The sequence below is a fragment of the Anser cygnoides genome, chromosome Z, assembly GCF_040182565.1.
Source record: "Anser cygnoides isolate HZ-2024a breed goose chromosome Z, Taihu_goose_T2T_genome, whole genome shotgun sequence".
In the NCBI taxonomy this organism is placed as follows: domain Eukaryota; kingdom Metazoa; phylum Chordata; class Aves; order Anseriformes; family Anatidae; genus Anser; species Anser cygnoides.
In genome coordinates this window covers 46,331,818-46,348,630 of record NC_089912.1, presented here as the reverse complement: position 1 = coordinate 46,348,630, position 16,813 = coordinate 46,331,818, and the positions used below count along the sequence as shown (strand labels likewise).

General features: G+C 37.8%; 1 protein-coding gene across 1 annotated transcript in view; it reads left to right on the top strand.

Moving 5' to 3' along the window:
• The window catches only part of PTAR1 (protein prenyltransferase alpha subunit repeat containing 1), a 32,530-nt gene extending 17,016 nt beyond the window's left edge, over window positions 1-15,514 (top strand). The window contains exons 5-7 of the mRNA XM_048049682.2: window positions 1,517-1,730; window positions 8,635-8,951; window positions 10,346-15,514. Coding sequence (XP_047905639.1) covers window positions 1,517-1,730; window positions 8,635-8,951; window positions 10,346-10,694 — 880 coding nt within the window. The 3' untranslated portion in view covers window positions 10,695-15,514. The remainder of the gene's footprint in view (window positions 1-1,516; window positions 1,731-8,634; window positions 8,952-10,345) is intronic.
• Window positions 15,515-16,813: the final 1,299 nt, after the last annotated feature.

Genomic DNA, 16,813 nt, shown 5'->3' with positions numbered 1-16,813 from the left:
GGAAGAACACCCCGCAGTTTGTCATGGTTTAGCCCTTCCTCTGTGGTAGCTAGCAGTGGAAAACTAATTTTAGCATGTAACTAGTGCTGAGCTTGGTGCCATACATATCGTTATGAGGACCAACATACTTTTATGAAACTAGTCAGAAGTTTGACTACAAGCTAAGTTGTAAGGTTCTTAGTATTTATTTACATCTTAGAATTAATGAAAATGTCTGTCTCTAATGCAATCATAAATTAGGAATATTTTTATTAGTATTATAATTTGTTGTTCTTTCTTGTGTTTGCTCAGAATAAAAAAGTAGTTTCAAGAATGATTGAGATTTTCCCATTTCTTGCATATCTGGTGACTGAAGTTAAAAAATAGTAGATGGTAATGTTTAGATTACAGTTGTTCATATTGTCTTCCAATAGTTTAAATCTTGTTTAAAATAACTAAGAAAAAGGCACAGTTTAAATAAATACAAATGAATAAGAATGTTATAAACATTCTTCAAACGAGACAAAAAGAAAACGGATTACTCTTTTTTCTGAGTATTATGTTTTTTACAGCTGCTATTTTATGTATGATGGAACTGCAAAGGAGAATTCTCAATTTATTTATTTTTTTTAGCTGACACTGTCATGAAGTAATTATTAATTGCTTTTGTGACTGATGTGAGTCAGTACAAAATAGAAAAAATCCACTGCACAAACTGAAATGTGTCCAGCTTTCCAGACCACTCATTTCCACGTGGTCTCATTGGCATTCTCTTGACGCTGCTGCATGAATATCTGCCATCATTTTCAGTTCTCTGTAGAGACTGCAAATGTACGTTTTCTGTAGCATTGAGGACACCTCTCAAAATACAGTCGTCATCTAAAAATACTACTAAAGCCAGTCCAAAATAAAATTGAAAAGCCATTTAGGAATCTGTATGTGTCTCAGTGACTTCAGATCAAATATGTTTTATTCAATAGTAAAGACATTTGTTTCAGTTAAGCCCATAGCCACTGAAACCTTCAGTCTTTTGCATTTTCTTTCTGCTAGTGATGTACAAAAACTGATTTTGCTTGCAATGTACAGTACTGAGAAGTGTAAAAGATGCACAAGAAGCACAATTAATATCTTTATTGAGTCACATTTTTCTGCCTAATTTTTTAAACTTTATTTTAGTGCTATACGAGCCTCTGAAAGGAACTCATGAGAAACCATATGCAGACCTTGAATTGTTTTCCTTATTTGCTGTTTCTTTTTGTTTTCTTCCGGTAAGTAGCCATGGCTACTTACAGTAAGCAAACAGACAAATACAGCTAAAGTTAAATTATATTGGAATATGATCATAAAGTCATAGTTCTCAGTATGGGAGCAGTTCAGGTGGTTGTGTTTGCTACGTTTTCTTATTCAGCCTCTAATTACAGCATAATTCAGATAATAGAAATTTCAGAAAAGCTTGATTGATTTATATAAATGCAAAAAAAATGTTTTTCTCTAAAAATTGGTCTCTCGTCATTAACACTGTACATCGTTTAACCAGACGATGGGTGCTGCAACATCTAATTCAGGAAAACTCCTTGCCCACTCTTGTGAATAAAGGAAACTTGGGAGCAGCACCTGTGGAGAGAATTCATCGACTAGTGCAGGAGGAAATGAATGTCTGCTCTGAAGCTGCTGGGAGATACCCAAGTAACTACAATGCCTGGTCCCATCGCATCTGGGTTTTACAGCATGTGGGAAAGCTGACTGTCAAGGTATAACGCAATAGTGAATAAAGTCTTAAATTTCCTTGTTTAAAAAAAAGAACTGTTTTGCCAAGCAGATCCTCTGACATGGGTGCATAGTGTCATATTAAGTGAGTATAGACAGCTAAGCATGTTCTTAAAAAACAGGCAAAACACTGCAATACATACTGGTTTGCATTTTTCTTGCCAGCATAGTCAAGTTATGCTCTGCAGAAAGAACAGATTTTTCCTGTACATGTACAGGAAAAATTTTCCATGTACAACGTTCTGTTCGTTTGTTGGTATTTAGTGTTGGTGAACACGTAGAGGATAGGTAGGACTACGTGAGCTAAAACAAAGAAGGAACAAAAAATGTTTCATAACACTAATCTTGAATTTCCTAATAGAAAAAAAGACAACACACGATGGATATTATTTTGATAGTGTAACATGATGTCTTATTTTCCTACACTTACTCTCCTTCTCTGTCAGGTCAGAATATTGATGTATTGAGTTAAGACAGCAGAAATTACAGAGAACGCATAGTAGTTCCAATAGCTAGTTTCTTCAACTCCAACAGCATCTTTTGGCAGCCATGCTTTTGGCATCTTATCAGGCCATTCCAGCTCCAGCAGTCTTATGTGGTGGTGAATATTTGATAGCACATGGTAGTATTTAAAACTTTGAGACCTATGGAAAATTGAATTAATTCAATGTGACACAATCTAAAATTATATGGGTGGTTTTGTAATATTGTGGTTCCTAAAATGACAGGTGAATTGACTGTGAATTGTAGGCAGATACAGTGACACATCATTTGCATTTCTAACAGCACTCACAGTATTTTACTGTAAATCTGTAGCAGAAGTAAGGGAGGAATTTAGAGAAGGAGGTTGAGTCTGTAGAGCTCTTACTGTTAAGTCTTATGGGCCAGCTATTGCTAGCAGTGGATGTTGTTTTGCTTGTTTCCTGTTAATTGTCACCTGAGAAAATTTAAAAATAGCTGTGTCAGATCAGTAGTAGGTAGCAAGTATGTTCCAGGCTCCTTGAGGGAGACAACACAGAATTTATTCATCTACCAAGTAAGATGTGAAAAGATAGGTACGGAAAAATCAGTGATACAGGATTGGGATAGCCTGGAGGTTAGAAATTAAGGTTAAAGAAATAATAGGAAATAGGCACTTTCACGTAAATCTTTGATAGCTTTTTTAAAAGCTTGGGGGAGAAGGAGGCAAAAAATGGTAGCACTATTAATTAAGACTCAGTAATTTTATACTTTAGTTGACAGTAGTTCAAAGATTGGGTTAAAACCTTAAATGTTTTTTGCACCTGCTTTTCCTTAATAATTAAAATAAACACAGATAGTTGCATCTTGCTAGAGTTCTTCTCAGAGTTGGAATTTTTGTGGTGGTTTTATTCATTGGCAGTTGTCAATGTTTTCTGTGACAAGTCACAAGTGTGCCAGTGCAGGAAAATGCTTAAATCTGTTAGATCACTCCCAACTCTGTTTGCCTTGGCAGCCATCCCAGTTTCCCTATTGGTCTTTTCTTTAGCCTTGTTACTAAGGTAGTGATAGTTTTCTCTGGTTTTGCCCAACTGGCTTTCATAGCCTTTGGCAAAATTTCACCAGGGCTGCTGATCGTCTAAGTGGGTTTAACCCATTGAGAAAATCTCCATATTGAATCTAGGTATTTTTCATGGCAACACTGATGCACTCTTCAGAGACAACACTCTTTAGATGGCCTAGCATTAGATGTTTCAGATGCAAGAAAAGTAGGAAAGTGTGGAACAAGAAAGATACAAAGAATCTTGAGATAAAATTTGTATCTATGTAGATTTAAAAGGTAGAGTTAGAAAGTGATTATTTGCAAGATGTGTCATGAGAGGGGGAAAAAAAGGAACAGTAAAAGTGGATGTTACAGAATTTTACAATATAAATGTGTTTTTTTCTTGCTTGAGGTTTCATTTTGTATGTTCAGCCAGTTGTGTGCTTAAGAATGATAAATTTCATTGAGATTTGAGGCTGAAACTGTGCTGAAAAAACAGCAGATAAAACAGATATTGTGGTTCTTTAGCCATTTAGTTCTTGCAAGATTGCCTCAAGTTAGAGGTCACTGTTTTATTTAGTGCCGTATTTCTGCTATGATGAAAACTTTGCCAGTAGTATTAGGTTATTCTTAATGCAGTGTACAAGAAAATAGATTCCCAGAAATATAATGTATATGTTGTATTATCACTGAAATAATACTTTGCAAAACCAATTTATCATTTATGAATTTATGTTGGCTAACTTTGGAGGTTTTGGGGGCTGGAGGCTGTTTGGTGCTTTTTTTCTTTTTTACCTTTGGTTTTGTAAACCTAATGATTCTGCAGACAAACTCAATTCAAGCTCAGGAAAAAATATATGAAATGCTAGAGAGGAAAGTTTGAAACTCTAAGAAGATTTTGTCACAAAATATGGATGTTTCTTTATTCTTGCACTAGACGTTAAAAATACTGTTTTGTTTGAATATAGAAATCTCAGTTCGTTTTTTCTGCAGAACTTGAACCATAGTAGCAAGTTTACAGTGTATTTGAATAGTCTTCATTAATATTCATTACAGATCTTTCAAGAACAGATTGTTCCAAGCCCATCTTATCTTTCTGGTATTGGAATACATAACTCAGAAAAGGAGGAGAAAGCTTGACTTCAGTTTTTTCCCTTGACAGTGCAATTAGCTAATGGGGAAAAACATTAACTCCAAGCACCTAGTAATAGATGAGTGTGTAATTAGTTGGAGAACAAGTGTAAGAGAATAGTATCAGTATAGTCTGTTAAAATTCAAACCCATCATGGTGCATTAGTGTGCAAGGACAAAAATAGGATATTATTCAGGAACTGTGGACAAATTTTAATTTTCCTTAGACAGAAATAATCAACTTCGTAATTAGAGGGTGGAGAGTGACTGTTCAGGTAAAAAAAAAAAAAAAAGGTAAATGAAAAATACACAAAATAATTTTTTCCTGTAGTCATCCCCAGTAAGGCCTTGGATTTTCCTTAGATGACTGGAACTTCAAAAATGCCTGTCTTTTGTGTGAGAGGACATTGGCATATTTATGTGGTTGTCGTTAGGAAGTTTTTTCCCCAGACACAGTCCCTTTTCATTTCCCCAGTGTACCAGACCAAGGAGGAAGTTTTGAGTTGCATTTTATGGTTGGTAAGCACATTAAAAAAGAAAGAGGGTCAGGGAGGGTGTAAGAGGGAGTGCAAACCCAGAGGTCGAGGCAAAGGTCGGCATGTGCGTCCTGTTCTGGAGCAGGGTGCCAATTCCATTGTACTCGGCTTACCCTATATGATAAAAGAGGTTTTCAAGAATGGAGGGGGAGGTGTTTTCATGTTATTTCCAAAGAATGGCAAAGGAGTTGCTCTGTTTGGTGTTGAAGTGGAGAAAATTGAGTTGTTAAGAAAAATTCCCAGCTAAAATTCATCTGGGAGAGAAAAAAAAACACCTCCAGTTGTTTGAAGCATCTTCCACTGTTACTCTGATGTTCCTGGAAGAGACACCCTTAGTTTTGTTGTAGATCTCAAGAGGTTTAATAGAGCTCTTCAGTCTTGCTTTTCTGAACAAGATTTTCTGTTTCAGATAAGGAATGATGCTAGGGATCATTCTGTTTACTCTGCTTTATTTGAGGAATTAAAATATTCAATTATAATGTTCCTTGGTATCTTTGTAGCTCATGAACGTGTCAGTTAAATTAATCAGATTAACCTGAGATATAAGCTCTTCATAATGTGCCTAGTATCAGTTGCAGCTGAATGAAGGCTGGTCTGATTTTTCTGATTTCACTATTAAACCTTATGTTGTTTTTAATAGGATATTACATTTTTAATGTTCAGAAATTTAGATCAGTTAAGTTCGGTTCAGCTGAACAGAGAGAAATTAATCAAGTTTCAAGTGGAGAACTGGGAATGGGGACTATTAGCCCCCTTAAGAATTCCAAGCCTGGAATAGAATCCAAACCTTTATAGAATCATAGAATATCCCGAGTTGGAAGGGGCCCAAGAGGATCTAACTGCTGGCCTCACACAGGACCACCCAAAACTCAGTCCATGTATCTCAGGGCATTGTCCAAAGGCTTCTTGAACTCCGGCAGGCTCAGTGCTGTGCCCACTGCCCTGGGGAGCCTGTCCCAGTGCCTGACAGCCCTCTGGGTGCAGAACCTTTCCCTAACCCCCAGCCTGACCCTCCCCTGTCCCAGCTCCATGCCGTTCCCTCGGGTCCTGTCGCTGTCCCCAGAGAGCAGAGCTCAGCGCCTGCCCCTCCGCTCCCCTCGTGAGGGAGCTGCAGGCCGCCATGAGGCCTCCCCTCAGCCTGCTCTGCTCTGGGCTGAGCAAACCAAGGGACCTCAGTCACTTCTCATACGTCTTGTCTTCCAGACCCTTCACCATCTTTGTAGCCATCCTTTGGAGGCGCTCTGATAGTTTTCTGTCCTTCTCATACTGTGGCGCCCAAAACTGCAGACAGATCAATGTGTGGCCACACCAGCGCAGAGCAGAGCAGGACCATCCCTTCCCTCGACCAGCTGGCAGTGCTGCGCCTGATGCACCCCACGGTACAGTTGGCCCTTTCGTTTGCCAGGGCACTCTGCTGGCCCATGTTCAACTTGCCACCAACCAGAACCCCCAGATCCCTTTCCGTGGGGCTGCTCTCCAGCCTCTCTGTACGTCCAACCAGGGCTGCTCCATCCCAGGTGCAGAATCTGCCACTTGCTCTTGGAAAACTTCAAATTGTTGGTGATTGCCCAGCCCTCTAATTAGTCAAGATCTCTTTGCAAGGCCTGTCCACCCTGGAGGGATTCAACACCTCCTCCTAATTCCATATCACCTGCAAACTTTGATGGTATGTATTTGAGTCCTATCTGCCAGTCATTTATGAAAACACTGAAGAGAACTGGCCCCAGAACGGAGCCCTGGGGAACCCTACTAGTGCCCGTCTGCCAGCCTGATGTAGCCCCATGCACTCCAACCCTTTCAGCCCCACCTGTCAGCCAGTTGTCCACTCATGGTATTATATTCTTGTCTAGCTGTATGCTGGACATTTAGACCCGAAGCATACTGTGAGAAACAGGACTGAAATCTTTGCTGAAATCCAAAATACTACATTTCCTGACTTCCCTTGGTCAACTAGGTGGGTAACCTTATCATAAAAGGAAATTACATTAATTAAACAGGACTTTCCCCTCATAAGCCCGTGTTGGGTTCACTGCACTACAGTGACTACATTGTCTTTGAAGTGTTTTTCAGTAACTCCCAGAATAATCTTCTCCCATCGTTTTACCAGCCACTGAAGTGAGATTGACAGGCTGGTAATTACCAGGGTTTTCTTCCCCACCTCAGTGGACTTTGAGGGGACTGGGACCTCTCCAGATTCCCAAGACTATTAAAAAAGTAATTGAGAGAGGTCTCATGATGACATCTGCCATCTCTCTAAGTACCCTGGGATGAATCCCATTGGATCTCATAGAGTTATATGCATCCATGTGGAGTAGCAAATCCCACACAAGTTGGGGTGGGCTGGAAGTTTATCATTAATACAGTTGTGATCCTCCAGCTCAGGGCTCAGGGGATCTCAGGGCCCATCACTGGTGTTGAAGACAGAGATGAAGAAGGCATTAAATGTCTCTGTTTTGCTTATGTCTCTATTTGTGAGGTTACCATCGTCATCAAGTAATGGACCTTATCAGTGCTATTATTTAAAAGTGCATTTCAGTTTGCTGATTTATAAGGTGCAGCTGGTCTGTCTTTTCCAGACCTACCTCAGGTAGAAGGTGATATTTGCATTGTTTGTATTTGCTCTCTTGTCTTTTAGAATAGGTGCACCACAAAAGAGGTGTATTGCTAACTTTGTGCATATCTTTTGTTTTCCTTCTGGGAGGCTGTGCCTCCTGTGCTGCATGAGGAAAAAGACAGACTTGTGCCTATGCAACCTGCTTTGCATCAGTCAGCCCTCTCAAATGGTGGAGGTAGCTTAGAAAGAGTGTTTAAGGCTAGATAAACCAGTAAGGTTATATACAGTTCTTCAAAAGTAAGTGAAAAAGGTACAGCTTTAAGTTCTTTGAGAGTTTAAATTCCAGAGAGGGAGCAATGCAAGGCAAGTATGTAACCATTTCTTCTAGTAAGAGAAAATAAAGTGAAAGAAGTTTTGTCCAGTAGTCAAACTCACCTACCTAGAAATGAAAAAAAGTCCACAAATTAAAATTCTTAGGTGTCAGCTATGTTATAAGAACAATTGCAGTCATTAATTTAAGTTGTTTTGAAAGCCTGTCTGTGACTTCACCAATTAGCTATTTTAAGTCAAGCATCTTAATTATAGACAAATAGTCTTCTATGCCATAAGCTCTAAGATTTAGAACACGTCAGTGGTCAGCATTCTGTTTTGAAAAATTGAAGTGTAAATTACTTTGAATCTTTTTTCCTTTTTTAATCTCAAATACCCATCATTCACTAGGCAAAAATAAAATAATTCTAATGAATAATATCCATGTAGTTTGATGTACCCTCTACCTAGTATTTATTCCTAGCCATTTTGAGGTTTTAACAACTGCTTATTTCTTGTCATAAGAGTTTTGTTGTTGTTGTTTTCTTTTTTGTTGCTGTTTGTTTCTTTGTTTTCCTGATCCTGTGGGTTGCTGTGACACCTATCTTTTCAGAGTTTGAAATAAGTATAATTTCTTTAGGGGAATACCTGTCAGCACACAAGGGAAAAGGTTCTGTGGTTATTTTGTTTTTCTGTGTTTGTTCTTAAATTAAACACATTTTTCTGTGTTTGTTCTTAAACCACACTGACAATAATCTGTGAAAACACTGGAAGAGAGGGTTGCCCTCAACACAGAAGCAATGGTGGTAAATTCCTCTTTTATACTGGTTGATGACTGTTGCTGCTTTTTGTTTCAGATTCTCCTTGATGAACTTACTTCCACTAAATATTGGGTATCCATGCATGTCTCAGACCACAGTGGATTTCATTATCGCCAGTTCTTACTCAAATCCTTGATAAGCAGAACTGTGAATGATGATAATACACTGGTACAAAATCAAATGGTAAATGAGCAAAACCCTAGTCTTCAAAAGGAGGAAGAAGGTGAAGGGGCAGAAGCTGCCTGTGCGGAGGAGCAGAGCGTGGATATCCCCCACTATTTAGAGGAGGAGTTGGATCTCTGCACTGATCTGATTGACACTTACCCAGGGCATGAAACCTTGTGGTGTCACAGGTAAGAGGACTTTGTCGACGGAGTATCTTTCTGATTGTTGGGTTGTTCCTTGCCTGATATTTCCAGACAAGTAGTTTTTCTGATTTTTAAAGGTACCACTCAACAGAAGATTTCTAAGCTACCATGTCTTGAGTCTTTGGAAAACATTCAGGAGAATAATCAAAGCTCTTCAATGGAAAATTTGATTGGGTTAAATTTCTTGTTGGCATAAGCTCTGCCTGTCCGTATAGTTTGTGCAAAAGACGCAAGATGCTATTAGCTGGTCTTATCATACACAAAAGGTATACAGGGCAAAAGATGAAGCAAAAGATGGCTGAAGGATCATCTGCAGAACTTCTGCTTTGCTAGCCATGCGTATATGCCTAACAAGGTAACAGCAGGTTTGCCAAAGTGACACTGAGACTTTTTTTTTATATGCTAGGCAAAATGAATGAATATGTATCATTTTAGTTTTTATCTGCGCTGTGTTAACTAGCAGGCTTGGCTTACTTGGAAAGCACAGTGGCAAAGCTGCACAGGGTGTTTGTGTGCTGTTACAGTAATGAGAGCTAAAGATATATGTGCTGTATGAGTTGATCTGGTACCCTTCCTAAGTACAATATCCCTTATTTTTCTTAAAATCTAAGATCGGTTGTTTACAGGATTGTATTCCTACTGTTTAGTAATAACAGAAGATCATTTGTGGGGTTTGAGGGAGACCAGCTGTTACATACATGCAATTATATGCATGCAACAGTTGCTTTCCGTCGTTAAATTTCTGCTGGTTTCTTCAACAAGTCTTGTCTAGGCTGAACAGAGAGGCTGTGTTGAAATTTCTACAATTTGATAAAGAGTTGGGCTCTCTAACCATGAGATCTGACAAGATATGAGAATCCGTACATGATGCATGTCTGTGAAGTTCCTAGATTAAAATCATTCTGGAGATACAGAAGCTGTCTTTTTGTTCAGCTTTGGCACAGCTACAACACAGGCATGTGTCCCTTTCCATTGCCTGTGCGCTTTATCTTCATTCCTGCATAAAGTTACTTAATGCGCAATGCCTCAGATGAGCTTGTTTTGTACAGTCTGACTGTGACAGCAGATTTTGTGCAGTGACACCTATTTGCAAGGGAAAGAGGTGAACTTTACATGTCCTTTGACGGTGCATGAGGAATGACTTGCTGGATGGTAATGCAAATTTTATTATTGAGATAGGCATAGAAAAGTACAATGGTTCCTTTACAGTCATTCAGCTTGAGGTTATCACACTCTTTCTGCTTTCAATAAGCAGCTTTCCTGTGTGTTTGTGGAGAAATGTGGTGGGGTGGCAAATAAACTGGTTCAAGAGCAAGAGCATATTGTTTTCAGTGTATGACTTTTTTTTTTTCTTTTTCTTTCTTTCTTTTCCTCTGAAGAAGGCGTGTGTTCTACCTTCAGCACCACCTAGGCAATAGACTTCCTCTTGTGAGTGCGGTTGTGTCATCTGTGGACAGCAGTGATGAAGCTTTTCAAAATTCACACCCCTGTCCTGCAACACGTCACATGGCACAAGCTATGGATGTTGATGGTTTGAGTGAATCCAGCAGCAAACAAGGTTATACTCAAGAAACAAAACGGCTGAAGCGTGGTCCTTTGCAGGACTGTATTGGGCCAGAAACAGAATACCGGTTCATTGATAAAGTTTTATCAACTTGCAGAGATGCGGACCAAGCCAGGTTTGCTACTGCTTATAGGAAATGGCTAGTTACTTTTTTAGGTCAGTGAAGGAAGTGTTTAAAGCCTTCAGGGTTGTTCTTTTAGTGCAATATTCTCTTTTCAGACACAAACGCATGTCTTCATTGCAAGCGTTAGCTAACCATGTGTTTCTCACTCTTTTAATGGTCAGTCCTAAAATTGATACTCAGAGTAGAAGTTTGTCACTTTATTTATTAAAGAACTGGCATACCTTTTTACTAAGCAACTACAGTTTGTCGTTCTTTAACCTTTTAAGAAGTCACTCTTTTTCTACCTGTGTGCCAGCTTCCTACCATGCCATTGTCTTATTTTTTAACTTCTGCATTAAGGTGGACTCTGAATCATGTGGCTTTTAAGAAAAAAAAAAAGTCTGCTTTTGAAACAGAGTGTCTGGAAAAAGAATAAGAGGATTTGTCAGTACCAGCTTAACCTGTTTCCAGGTTTTTCCTCTTTACTATACTGGATCGTGCTAAAACTGTATTGGATTCAGACTATATTCAGTGAGTGCTATTACGTTTGTATTAGCTACCTTTGGCAGAACACCAGACTGCAGTGTTTCTTCCTTGAGGAAGTAATGGTGTTGGAGTCATACCTTTTATTATTGTAACTTTTTTCCCCCATTAGTTGTCACAAGTTTGATAAGAAAGTATATGAAATTGAAATTTTGAAAAGCAGATGCATGAAAATTAACTATTTTCTGTCACAAGCACACACACACAGTCAGAGCTATATTTGGAAATATTTTTCATAGAACAGACTTCTTTACCTTCATTTCCTACTTTGTATTTATTTATTTATTTTACCTCAACAATCCAGAATTAATGACACTTGATATACATTTCTGAATGTATTACGTACACTACAGAATATCAGCCTGCTAAGTCACAAATTGATAACTTGTACTTAACCAACACCATACAAATCCAAAAGATGGTGGACTAAAAAGTAATTCTGCTGACTGGTTGTTGAGACTGTACAATTCAAAAAAAGACAGCAGGAGGGAGCTGTCTCTTCACTTTTGTTCTTCTGCAGGGCTTCAGTGGTTTGTTTTGTTTCTGTTTTTTTTTTTTTTTTTTTCCCCTATGGAACCCTCTTTCATTGCACTTCTCCAACCGTAGGACCTCTGTTTACATAACTATAAATTTTAAGGGGATTTGATATACATTTCTGTTCTGGTGGAATTAAACATGAATGGTTTATTTTGTTGTTTCTTTAGGAGTTGTCTATATAAGGGATTTTTAACGGGAGAAATATTGTACAACTGTAGAGGTTTGTACAATGGCAACGTCGCCTCTGTTCCAAACAGAGAATATTCACTGAGGGTATTAGATTTTCAAGCTAGAGTCTTCGCCAAAATTGCTGTATATTTCTCCTGCCCAAAGTGCCTCCTGACTACAATAAGTTTTAAGCTGCTGTTTCTGTTGGGCGGAGAGAGAGAGCACGAACAAGGGACTGAAAGATAGGTAGCCTGCTCAAAAAAGTTATCACCTGAAAAGAAAAAAGGCACTTGAGATGTGGAATTCGAACAGTCCTAAATAATTTGGTGGATAGAGGTTACTCATGCATTTCAGAATAAAAATTGACTTCCTCTGGTCTTAAAGAGGATGTTCATAATCCATTTCAGCCACAAAGTAGCAAACAGAGACATTTCTAAATATGTGCTCTTCCGTTTGTAGTACCTAGATACATCTGACTTAGGCTTGAGGATCTGCATGGCAAAGCTTTGTCTCTGTCAGCGTCTACATCTTCCTCTGTAAAGGCAGGGAGATTATGGCTGTTTGTTTTGAGATGATCTGAGATGCCATCTTGGTTGATGGTTTTAGTTGCAGAATAATGTAGCTGATGTGTGAAAGAGGTGTGGGAATGGCTTGAGAGGGTTATTAGGTCATAAGATGTTTTCTGTGTGACCACTGAAACGTGGGTACATTCAGGTACAAACTAGAGTCAACCCAACTCTAGCAAGAAGCTACACCCATCCTAGAAGATACGATATGTTTTGCGTATGAAAGATACACTAAGGCATGTGCAGTAGCCTGGGTCAGCTTGATTACAGATATCCCATTAACGACTAGTATGAACTTGCAAAGTGTGACATCATCTGGCAGTCTATTAAGGACCATATTTGTGGTCCTTGGTTAGTTAGACAGTAACTTAGTTGCATTTTCTTTGTTTACCTTTGCAAAAATTACCTCCTCATAAGAACAGAAGCAGACAGAAGACTGAGAAGTGGGAGCAGGATAAGAAATGTTTCTGAAACTGTGGGAGGGAAGAAATGCTCCCTTCTTGCACTGGAGTGATTGAGGCTTTTAGAAGAACTTGCAAGATTTATGCCAGACCCTGACTTGAAACCCATAGTACATTTCTTCCAGCCTATAATCTGGAGTCTTGGCTTTCTTGGAGCTAAATCATGGAAGTACTGTGCTATTGAATTTGACAGTCTTCCTGACATAAACGCTTAAGATCAAACAACTGCCCTCAAATGAATCTGTGCAGTTCCTATTTTTGTCAGCAGGAGTTATGCATGCTTGTATGAAGACAAGATTTGGTCCTACATAACTGAATAGAGTTTCATTGTGCTTTTGTGCTTGGAAGATGTTCTGAGAGCTCTGATTAGAGATGGTGCTCATATTTTTATTACTTGCACAGAACACTGGTGACTGTAGAACGAATCCAAAGTGTGAATTTTTAAAACCTATACCTGATGGAAAAATTCCTTTTTTTTTTTTAATCCAATGAGAATTGCTGCTTTTAGAAATGTTTTCAGAATAGACTGCCACACAGAAAAGTAAACAATGGAAATGAATTTGATTGAAACAAGTCATGTTTTCCATTTGGAAAGACATGCAAACAGTAAGCTGACAAAAAAAAAAGGCTTTAATTTTTTTCACTGTAACAATGTAAGTTATAGGGATGAATAAAATAGATAGCTAAATTATTTCTTGTTGTCAGTGTCTTGAAGCCTCCTACATGAAATGAATGAAGAGATACTTCCAGCAAATTGTATTAAACTCACAATGGTATAATGTTCTGGAACTATGATCTTTGGGACACACCTATTTGGCCATTCAATATTAGTTCAGAGTCCCATTTGGGCATGACTTACAGCAAGAAAAGTAGCTCCAGGGCATTGGCAGTTAACATGGATAGAGGTTACTGTGTAAAGATCCTTCAGATAATGCATTTCAGTCACTTTGTATTTCAGAGGTCAGAGCATTTTAATGTTAATCTTCTCTATTTCATGGAGCAAATGTCCAACAGAAACTGCAGAACACAAGGCTCTAACTCTCTATTGTAAGTTCCTTCAGTTATAAAATCAAACCTTGTACATCTTCAAACATCTTCATATAGAATTCAGCATCTTTACTGAACTTATCTTCTACTGTAGTAGGTCACTTGCATTGATGCACGTTCTTTTTGTTCACTGGATTAATCCTTCTAGAAATTTATTTGTGCTAGAAAGAAAGGGTTTTGAGGAACAAATATAATTTGAAACTGCAGAAATTAGAATGGAAGGAATCACGGTTTTAATGGGTTGAATTTGCTGCTGCTACATACATTAGCTATTATTTCACTGGCATTTGGTATCTTGTGTGTTACAGTCACTGGAGCAACATGTGCAGCATTAAAAATAGCTACAATAAACCTGTATAATGTTAATGTTGGAGCACATCACTATAGCTGCTCTGATTAATATTTGTTAATCTACTTAAACCTGCATATTAGAGTTTTGTTGACTTCTTACATTCTTTATACAATCAAATCCTTGTGTCATTTAAATATGGGGAAAAGTAAATAGTTTACACAGTTTAATTAACTTATATAGAACTTATTTTAAGACAAATAAGCAAAGTGATAATATGGTAAGAAAGCTTAGAATCTGTTCTACAATCAAAATTTCTGGCATTTCTAGTTTTGTGCTAGTCCTACTTCACTAGAACATGTAGCTAGTCTTTATGGATAGGATCGAATTTTTTACTAAGTAGATAATTAATTTTTAAGCAGTATTGTCTAATATTGATGAGCAGAAACAAAGGATCTTGGAGAAGCTTGTCTGTCTAGCCAGACTTGGCAAGCATACTTTTTCAGAATAACATAGTACAATGAACAAAATGTGACTACCACAGAATAATTTAAGCAGTGAGTCTTCAGAGATTTGATGGACTGAATTTTTGGACGAGGCTTTTTGCTTTGTTTTGCCTTCAGTGAGGGAGTAATGATCCTTAGATTTTATTTGTATTTGGTAGAAAGTGAACCTTTGCACTCTAGTGTAGGGACAAAAAAAAAACCACAACTGTTGGGTTGTATGTTCTAGAGCAATTCTGGAAATCAAGCAGTGAAGTGAAATGTAGATGTGACTTTTAAATGTATGTTTGTCTTGTATTCATTTGGGGATAAGAGTTCTTTACAATTGGAACTTACTATTTTTTAATGTTAGATATAAGAGGGGATAAATCACCTATTCTCAAATGCACTTAACACTCAAGTTAGTTTCAAAGGAAGGTCAGTGTCCCTGTCTAAGAAAATTTTCCTTCTTTTTTGCCATGTGTTCAGACGTATGTTTCCTTCAGAACTTCTTGTCTATTCTTCCAACCAGCAAAAGAAGAATGTAGCAAAGCATTGGTGAGGTGGCCTCATTTCATGTTTAGATAACTCTGTCTACCTCCCAAAAAGTGCTCTGATTAATGTCCTTAAGGGGAGTTCATCAGGCTCAGTTTTTTTGAAAACCACATGCCAGGCCTAAACCCTCGTTCAGAGGTGAAAAGCTTTATCTATGAAGCCATCTAGTTTCCCCAGAACAGTTTAAGGGTGTGTTGGGAGGGGTGTTGAAGGGAAAAAAAAAAAAAGACAAAGGGTGCGGTGGTAGATGCTTCAGGTTGTAGTTAAATTTGGGAAAACTAGAATTAGCATAAGCTTTCATTAGTCTTTTCCTCTGAAAAAGCGAAGTATTGCTAAAAAAAAAAATGGAGGAAATATGTGCTTCCAAGAAATTTCTTGTAGACAGTTTATGCTTTTCAAGTATAAACCTGACACTTTCTAGTGGCTTTTACTTAGTGTGTAATGTTACTTCTCAGGGCATAGTCAATCATAGTGAATTAGGGTACATTTTTACAGTTTATAATTATTGATTTAAAAATAAAACCTGAATGCTAAACGTGTAGTAACCGGCTTTTGACATTTTTTTGTCTGGTGTAGTGTTTTATATCTACCCACACACTAATACTGTACCTTACCATCTCATCTACATCATATTTTTATTCTGTATCTTAAATTACTGTTGTAGTCTTGCAGGAAGCTCCTGGGAGTTGCTGTGTTTCTTCTCTAAATTTCCTAGTACAATTCAGTAGGCTATTCAGTGTACCGCTGAGTATCTTACATGGGCATAGTTGTAATGATGGTAAGCTTTTTACTCTGTATCTGTGTTGACATGCTACGTATCTCAGTTGTTGTTTTTTTTTAAAACTTGTTAGGAGCCAATATTAGAATTAACAATGCTTTTAGTTGTTGGTAGCTGGCGTATGTTCATTGATGATGTAAATACTCAAAGGTTTGACTAGATGATCTTCCAACCTAAATGATTCTATGATTCTATTCTGAAGAGCGGAACTCTTACCTGAAGTCTAGTTTATTAAGCATCTTTTTCTGCACCATCTTAAACCTGCTGCTAATCCTTCTATATAGGTGGAGGTGGGGAAGAGCCCACAGCAAATAGGAGGCGTGTATTTTGTTCACAGGACATGTTCTGAATAGAATGTAATTATGGTGAAACAAAGAGCTTTTCTTGGATGAGGTATTCCTGTATGTTCCTTTGGGAATTGGTATGTCACTAATACATTATGATTCCCTGAATGAATGGCTGTGTAGAATGAATAGATAAGTTCGGTGTGTTTTTTGTTGTTCTTCTTCTTCTTCTTTCTGTTGTTTGTTTTAAGCAGAGTATAGATTACGTTATTACCTGTTGAAAAGTCACATAAATGATGCAAGGTACCAAAACTTGTTGTTTTTTTTTTATAAGATAAAATATGTTTATACCTACTATGTTAATTCCCTTTTGTTCCAGTTCTTTTTTGAAGCGTCTACATTTAAAACTGGGTAACTATCTTGTAAAATGTGTTTGGGAATGTATTGTTTAACTTCATGTAATAAAAAAT